This window comes from Nannochloropsis gaditana (assembly GCF_000240725.1).
Source record: "Nannochloropsis gaditana CCMP526 unplaced genomic scaffold scaffold1025, whole genome shotgun sequence".
Lineage (NCBI taxonomy): Eukaryota > Eustigmatophyceae > Eustigmatales > Monodopsidaceae > Microchloropsis > Microchloropsis gaditana.
This window is the reverse complement of record NW_005802928.1, coordinates 1-8,683: the sequence shown is the minus strand read 5'-3', so window position 1 is coordinate 8,683 and position 8,683 is coordinate 1. Positions and strand designations below refer to the sequence as shown.

The following is an 8,683-nucleotide window of genomic DNA, read 5'->3' as shown; positions in this document are numbered from 1 at the left end:
GCTCCTGAAGCAGGTGATGAAGCGTGTAGGCAAAGACGTCTTCGAGACGTTTGACGTCATCTGCGGGACAAGCACGGGAGGGATACTGGCCGTTCTCTTTGGGATTGAGCGCCGGACCGTCGACGAGGCGGAGGCCTTGTACGACAAGCTGGTCAGCAAGATCTTTGCCTCTTCCCCCCTGATCCAAACCACGAAGCTCCTGCTGCGCACAAGCTACTACGACGAGGTCGTGTGGGAGCAGGTGCTCCAGGATATGCTTGGAGACAATTTGATGATCGATTCGATGGGGGAAGGGCCTCTGTCACCCAAGGTTTTTTGCGCTTCCTTGTCCCTAAAGACCAACCCAGCATCGCTTTATATTTGGAGGTGAGTCGATGCGGTCTTCTCCTTACGTACACGGGACAATCTATCTGTTCCATGTGTGTGCAATTCCATCATATTTTTGACCTGAAATGCCCTTTTTTTCTGATTTGGCCATTATCTGGTTCACAAACATGCAGAAATTATGCTTACGGTCCAGATCACGAGCCAAAGCACAGCGGTTCGTTCCGTGTCATGGTTCGAGATGCCCTCAGAGCTACAACCGCCGCGCCCACATTTTTCTCACCCCTGGAGAGGGAGGACGCTAAGTATTGCGACGGGGCTTTCCTTGCGAATAATCCTACGGCGGTAGCCCTGAACGAAGTGCGTACCCTGTATCCAGGTGTACCTGTCGAATGCGTCGTGTCGATTGGCACGGGCGTGCACGTGGACAATCGGAAGGCGGATGGCGGCTACGGATGGGAAGGGATCGTCAACGACTTGATCAACTGTGCGACAAATACGGAGGTGACCCATCAGACTTTGTCGGCGTTCCTGCCCAAAAGCAAATACTACCGCTTCAACCCGCAGACGGAATTTTTCCCTTTGGACGAAACCAAACCTGAGCGGTTGGCCAGGATGAAGAGCATCGCGCGCGAGTATTTTTGGCAGAGTGAGAACAAAGAGAGGATGAACGAGTTGGTTCATCTCTTGAAAAAAGGAACGAGCCCCCTTCCACATTTGCGATCGTCATTGCGGCCCTAGATCCAAAAAATTGAAGATGCAGAAGTCGACGCAAACTAATAGTTGAGGTGCAATAACGCAGCTACTGAAGAAAGTATGTGAGCGTTGAGGCGTTTGTAATTAGAAAAAGGAAGCACGAGATAGGAAATGGGCGTTTTAAAGGGCGTGTCTGTACAGAGGTCGAGCTCGACCTTTCACGTTCGCTCACTTGTCAATACAAATCGATAGTTGGAAAAGTATAAGAAAGAAGCTACCGACGTAGCCTTTATAAGTCGGTTCGTATCAATGAAAATAAATGGAACAGTCAAATATTAATTCGTCTAGCAACCTTCGAACCTTTAGCTTTTTCTTTGGGGTTGCATCTTATACAATCATCATCACTTTCACTCAGACCGTCAGTCATTGCCCACACACAGGCGAGTAATATCCACTGTACAACATTTTCTTCCTTCGTCCTTGTGGGGACATTATGCAATTTTGTCGATCTTTTCTCCTCAGATTTTTGAGCGCATCTCTCGTACTGTTTTCTGGCTTTGCACAGCAAGATGCGCGCTCCCTTTCTTAAAATCGTCACTGTTGCAAATTTGTCACATGGGCGACAACTCTGCTTTTCTGGCGTCCTTCTCATGCGGCTCCCACACTTCCTTGACGCATCCCTGCCTAGTCCGTCGCCCTACCGGGGACGCGGGCGGCGTCGATTTGGGGGAGCAAAGCGACCAATCCCTGTCCCCCCGCACATACACCAAAATTAATGCTATCGCTAAGCATACTCCTACTGAGGACACCATGCATGCGCCTATTTCCACCCAGGACCAAGTCCCTGACCTCAGACCCCCTCCCACTTGTGGATGCCACGCGCGCGCGAGTCGGTGGAACTCGGAGAGATTGAACGTGAGGCTTTGCCATCCGCTTTCCCACCGTGGCGGTTCTCCCTGCACCCTTTGTCCCCTCCCTTCCATGTCTTCACACCCACGCAATTCTGGCTGCTCCTCCGGCAGGTCCATGTTAACACTTTTTCCCCCGGTTCTCCCATCACCGACCCTTCGTCGCCTTCTGGCCTCCACCGCTGCTTGTTCATGCTCTTCCTCCTTGTCCGCTTCATCCAGATACACATGGTGGTGCACGGGTGTCGCTGCTGTGCCCAATTCGGCTTCTTCTTGGTCCAGAGGGACCTCGGAGAGCGCAAACCCCAACGTCCATTCCACTTCCATCCCTTCAATGTCGAGCACGAAAGTCACGTCCCTGGAGTCCCCGGGGAAGCCATAGCCGTGCTTAAGCAACGTGTGGATGTACACCACCTCCGCACATCGGTAGGGCAGAAGATCGTCGCGCGTGAAGGCGTGGTTGGTGGCGGTCGTGTTCAGAGAGCTCCAAGACTGCGCGCAGAAACGGGCAGCGGCCTTCTCTATCTCGTCGATGCTGGGCGAGGGCCAGTGCGGCAAGTCGGAGGGTCCCAGCTGTTTCATGCAGTCCAACGCAAAGAAAAAGACGGACATGGCCAGAAACTGCCCCGTCAACGGCGGGTGCTCGATCCCGTCCAAGCCACAGGGCTGGAGGGGGGTGCACTTCTCGTGCTCCTCGTCCCAGAGCATCCGCCGGATCTCCTTCCCACACAGGTTGGCCTGCCCCGTGCCCACCAAGCGGTGGCCTTTGAACCACTCCTCATGCCCCGCGAATGCGCAGGGGTTCTCCACGGCGGTTCCTGCGACGAGGGCCGGATCCATGGGGGCGACGTGGCGGGTCAGGAAGGACCACAGCCGATACCGGATAGTATCCACGCCGTAGGCCAAGTAGGACTGGACCCAGAAATCTGACTCGTCCAGCGCCCCTCCCGTGTCCTCCATGTGCTGGAAGACGATCTGCGTCGAGGAACCCCCCAGGTCCAAGGCCCCGACCAACGTCTGGGTCGGGCCACGCCTGGTTTCCCTGGAGGCACTGCCGCCTCCAGTGGACCCTCCGACATCCTCACCCTCCATCGGTGCCAAACTGCCCCCTCCTGTGTCCTCTGCGTCCCCGCCTTCCGTCGCACCGACCGACTCCCGTTCCAAATGGGTGTCGATCCGGCCAGTCAGGTAGTTCACCGATAAGGCGGCGTAAAAGCCTTCCAATCTCCCGGACAAGGTGCCCACGTTCCGTCGATACAAGCGGAAGGGAAACGGCAATTTGTCCCCCTCCGGATGGGCTAAATCCATGTATATGTGATCGTATATGGACTCTTGCGAGGCCTCGGAGAGAAGGCGCATCCCCGCAGTCGCCTGCAGGAACACTAGGGTCTCGCTCTGGTAGACCCCGGGAATCACAGCCGCGGCATGCTCAAAAAGGGGCCGCATGTATTCAGAGGCTTCCTCCGGGCGCCCATCAAAAGCGCTAAGACCCGGCGTCACCTTCTTGCTGGCAATGCACTCGATTTCTCGTTTGGCCCCTCGCCCCGGGTAGAAGAAACGGTAGACAAACATCCGGCTCCCCGTGCTCCCGCCGTCAATCACCACGGCGTACTGGTGCGATTCTTCTACACCCTTGCCCATTCCTTCTCGCATACCGATATTGCCGGGCGAAGCGGGCAATTCTTGTGAAGTGACGCCCCCGGCCCCCCATTCAAGGTGGTGAATCTGCTCGGGACTGCCTTCGAACGCTTGCGGTTGCATGGCGTCTTGCTGCGATGGCTGCGGATGATGAGCGTTGTAATTGTTTGGAGGCGGTGCCCAGGCGAGTCCTATCTGATTTCTTATGCGGTCGAGGACGTGTAAAGAGATGATGGAGGAAGCAGAGGAGGATGAAGAGCCTACCGCCGCGGCAGCCAACCCTCTGGGAAGGCATATTGACATCGCACAACACGTCACTAGGAGAATCGGCCACGCCAATGTCCATTTACATATGTACGTCGTCATAGAGTTCTGCCCAATGCCCCCTGAGCGCCTGGCAGTAACAGGCTGATGTACGGGATTAGCGCTAGGCAAACGGGGCACCGGCCTGGTCCGTCTCTGCTGTCGCTTTGGCTTGTGGTCATCTTGCAAAGGCGAGTCCACCTCCGGGCCAGTGTAACACGACATCTGGATTAAATATATTGAAATGCTGTGTGAGATTGGGAAGACCAGAAACTAACGCGCGGCAATGGGACAAAGGAGGCCAGATCTTCAAGATCACTATGTCGTGGACCTCGCATGCACTGCTTGCCAATCCCTTTCCCAGGTCAGGACATGTCCTTTTCCCTCTACAACAATTGAAACAGGGGACCAAACGTCGAAAGAGAACGAAAAAATACACCCAAAAGTGTCCTCGTTCCACAACCAGGCCAGTGAGGAATAGGGTTGGTAGGATGTTGAATTGCTGAGTACGTGGCAGCGAGGGCCTGAGTGTCTTCATCAAGTTTGCTGTTTCTCGGCCGCTCGCCCCGCGACGGGCACCCATGGTCCTAAAAGCCAAGAAAGCCAAATCGATAACCATTGAATGTGGCTCTACTTTGACACATATAATCAAAAAAATTAAAATTCACAATGTTTAAAGTGCAATTTCCTACTCGGTTTTCGGTGTGTTTTTTTGGCTTTGTGCGCAGTCTGCACATGTTATGCTATGTGATGTTTCTCGCTCTCGCACTTATTGCCATATGGTCTGGGCGCATGTTCGTATGCAGAAAAGCGTGTCTGCCCCGTTATTCCCCTAGAAATCAGGTCAATTCAAAAATCAATGTGCATTAATCCTTGGTTCGGACATACTTCGAGAGGAATCGAGTCAGAAGTCCACTTTAAAATGGTTATTTATGGCGATCGCTCGGATGCTGATTTGGGCCCATCGTACCTCTGGAATTCTGTGTAATTCTGTGCTCGCCGGTTCGTCTACTCACGTTCACGTACTCACGCAAAACCACCGAACATAACAAAGCCATAGGATGAGGCTCACCCTGGCCTCACTGGCCGCTGGTATTGCAGGAGCGGTTTTTTCGATTGGCTCAATCGTTAACCTGGTCGCCGCGGAAGCTGCTGAGATGGAGCTGCTGAATCAAGCCTCTGTCGATTTGGACGTGTACTGGCGAGACGAGAATAGCGGCGGCACGTACACCCGAATCTCCACAATCCCGAAGGGAACAAGTGGAGTTATTCAAACGTTTCAAGGTCACGGCTTTTTGCTGACTGGAAAGGGGCATGTGGTTGGCCCGTTGGACCGTCCTAACTTCCTGCAGCAAATGAAGAGGCATCGTGTCCGTGCTTCGGACTCATCCCAAGAAGAGCTCATTTTCGAAGATTTAGATTTGGGCGGCGAAATCGATGCGCCGAAGGATGGGAGAGGAAAGCAACACAACGAGTCCACAGGTGCATCCACATCCTCTGATGTCACCGCCCCGCCCCTCGAAGCGAATGTCCAACTACAGATCAGTAATCAAGCGGGTGGAGCTATATATATTTACTGGTTGCACCCAGAGAGGGGTAGTTTTATTTTACTGAATACCATGTCTCAGGGGCAGAGCTTCAAGCTGAACTCATTCGTCGGCCATCGCTTGTTAATCTCCCAAGTTCCTGATAATCACTTGGATCACAGCAAGGCGCCCAATATCATTGTGCATCATGATTCCGGAGCCTTTGATGTAGTTTCATCAAACGATATAACGGCAGACGTTATTGTCAAGAAGCATGAAGAGTCAGCCTCGAGGAAGACGGTTGCGGCCTTCCCGATAGAGCAACCTCCTCCCCTTGTCAAGCCCCCGGCAACTTACCATAAAAGTGTCACCGGACAGCAGGTGAAGGAAGCCCTAAAACAATGTGGAGGCGAAGCATCATGTATCGTGGACGCCCTTTACCGTGGCAAACTTGCTCGAATTCAGCGAAGTATTCAAAAGAGCATGACAGAGCGAGACGAGCTGCAAGAGCCTTATCGAGACTATGCCTGCCTACATCACGAAACCATGGGACCTGAGGATATGAAGGTGACGTATTGGACATATCCGGAAGACAAATTTGGGGCGACTGATTCACCTTCCCCGGTTTCCGGGGCCACTCCAAACAATAAAACCGTCCGCGTCGACCACTATTTCGACAGCGAGTGGGGGAACGCACGCATTTACCTTTTGCACGACATCATCAGTCCTTCAGAATGTGCGGCTTTGAAAAACCGGAGCAGTGGTCGCTTGATTCATGCCTCGGTCTCAGGTGAGCTCCCGGGGCAAAGAATTATCTCGTCTGTACGCAAGGCCAAGTCGGCGAGCATCTCTCCGGACTTGAAGGACCCGACAGATATCCTGGCAACATTGCAACGTCGTGTTTTTGCTTTTGCAAATGAGCACGGTTGTGGGGGTTACGAGAGTTTTGATTTGGCAGGTCAGGAGTCTTTGAACGCGATAGTGTACGACGCCTCTGGTGATGAGTATCGCATGCATTGTGATGGATACTGTGATTCCAGCAAGTTTGTAAGAGGGGGACGGGCAGCCACAATGGTGCTTTACTGCGAGGAAGGCGCACGAGGGGGACAGACTAGCTTTACCAACGCTGATATCATGCTCAAGGGAAAGGCTGGTCAGGCTGCTTTTTTTCACTATCGAGGTCCCGATGATTACATGGACGTTGGGTACACCAAGCATAGTGGCTGTCCGCTAGTGGAAGGCAACAAACGCATTACAACACAATGGATCCGACGCGGTGTAAGTGCTGCGTCTCCTTACTATTTATATACACCAACGGGGGATAGGGACACAGGAGGAGCACAGTAGGCTAGGAAGTCGTCGAAATCACCTTCAAAATATATTCTTCCACAGAGAAAGTACTTGTAAATCGCTTTTAAACAGAGTGAGAGCTTCAATCGTTTGAGTTCCTGGCATAAATGGTCGGATTTTTGTTTTAGTATCTGCCGTTGCGCTATTCGTTTGGTCAATTTCACGCCTACTTTGAAATTAGTATTGGCATGCATACGATCAAATGCGAGCCAAGCACATCGTTGAGGATGAATTCCGCACCGCATCATATAAGGAATTTGACATCCGTTTTGCTTTTATAACTGTATTTTCCGTGTTAAGTGCATACATCACGAACCACCGGACGCGAGGCGTTAGAGGCGCCCAAAAAAGAGTAACAACTGGTGCTTTTCTTCAGTGAGGAGAAACAAGCGATAGGCAAGATAAATATGATTTATACTCACCGGTTCGCGGAAGCAATGTTGTGGGGAATATCAAAGGCAGCAAGTAGGCCTGACGCGAAAAAATGCCTGTTTGACAGCCGGGGGATGCCCTCGTGGTGTTCGAGGGCAATCAAAGAGAGTGTTCGAGGGCAATCCGAGCGACCGGCACATCTCAAGTGGAACCAGGCTGCTGTGCTGTACCCACTGAGAAGCAAAGCATGTCTCCCTTCCTCCGTCCTTTCCTCCAACGCTAGAATTCTGCCTTCACATATTGCGCTCGTATTCACTTGATTTTTCGGTCTTCACGCGCCGGACAACAGGTTGGCAACCAAAACGGGCGCAACAAAATACAGCTTTCTCAGGTCGGGCTTCCTTCAGGCCATCTTCAGCGCAGTACCCGTCCCCCGCATGGCAGAAACGGAGGACCTTGATGACATCCTCAACGATGCTCTCGACGAACTGGATCAAGAAGAGGAAGAGGAAATCCATTCAGCCGCCCATTCAACGTCACACGCTCCCAACTCGAGTGTGAAAAGCAAGGCTGCCGTCCCTGTTGAAGCTACAGGTGCAGGAACAAGCACCCCGAAGTCTACCTCTACGGTCGCATCATCAGCGTCTACTGGTATAGGGACGGATGAAGATGAAGAGAAGGACCTGAAAGAAACCATAGCTAGGACCATCGAAATGTTGGGCAAAATGGGAGGAGGCGAGGGAGGGAAAGAGGGAGAAGGGAAAGAGGACACGTTCGACGACGCGTTCTTGAGCAAACTGGTGGCAGAATTCGATAAACTTGGGGCAGGTTTTGAAAGCGGGGCGGGAGAAGGAGACGGAGAAAAAGGAGGGGGAAAAGAAGGCGCCACGGACACAATGGTCGACTCGATGGTGAGGCAATTGCTAACAAAAGACTTGATGTACCCTCCCTTAAAGGAGGTAACGAGACAGTTCCCTGCATGGCTGGAGTCGAACAAGGGCAAAGTGGAGGACGGTGTGTACGAGAAGCACCGGGCGCAGTACGAGTTGTTTGAGAAAATAGTGGCAGTCTACGAGGGTCAGGATGGCGGCGACGAGGGGGAGGGAAGGGACATGGGCGTTTTGTTAGACCTGATGACGCAGGCGCAGGACTTTGGTCAACCACCCGCTGAGATCGTGCAGGCCCTGGGGGGAGGATCAGGGGAAGGGTCGTTTGCGGACCCGGCGGGGGGGATGGCGGGCCTTCTGCACGCCGCCTTGGCGAGCGAGGGGGGAGGGGACACGGAGGGGTGTTGTGTCATGTAGCTTATGTCGATACGGAGGGGAAAGCGGGGGGTATGAGAGAGAGAAAGGAAAAGAAAGAGATGGATTGCTGGAGATGAACTCCATCTGCTACGCTTAAAATGTGGGTGCCTTAACTTCCTGGTGGGAGGGAGGGCATCCGTTCTCTTCCGCTCTTCCTTGTCTCTAGCGAGCTCCTCTCCCAAACCTTTCCCAAACGATCAAAGGTCGATCGTATATGGACTCTTGCGAGGCCTCGGAGAGAAGGCGCATCCCCGCAGTCGCC

General features: G+C 53.1%; 1 protein-coding gene across 1 annotated transcript; it reads left to right on the top strand.

The window, feature by feature from the left end:
• Positions 1–4,977: 4,977 nt before the first annotated feature.
• Positions 4,978–6,792, top strand: NGA_2013900 (prolyl 4- alpha subunit domain protein; the record flags this gene model as incomplete). The annotated part of the gene is made up of 1 exon (XM_005852658.1): positions 4,978–6,792. A coding segment is annotated over one exon (1,765 nt), but the record flags the coding sequence as incomplete, so codon positions are not given.
• Positions 6,793–8,683: the final 1,891 nt, after the last annotated feature.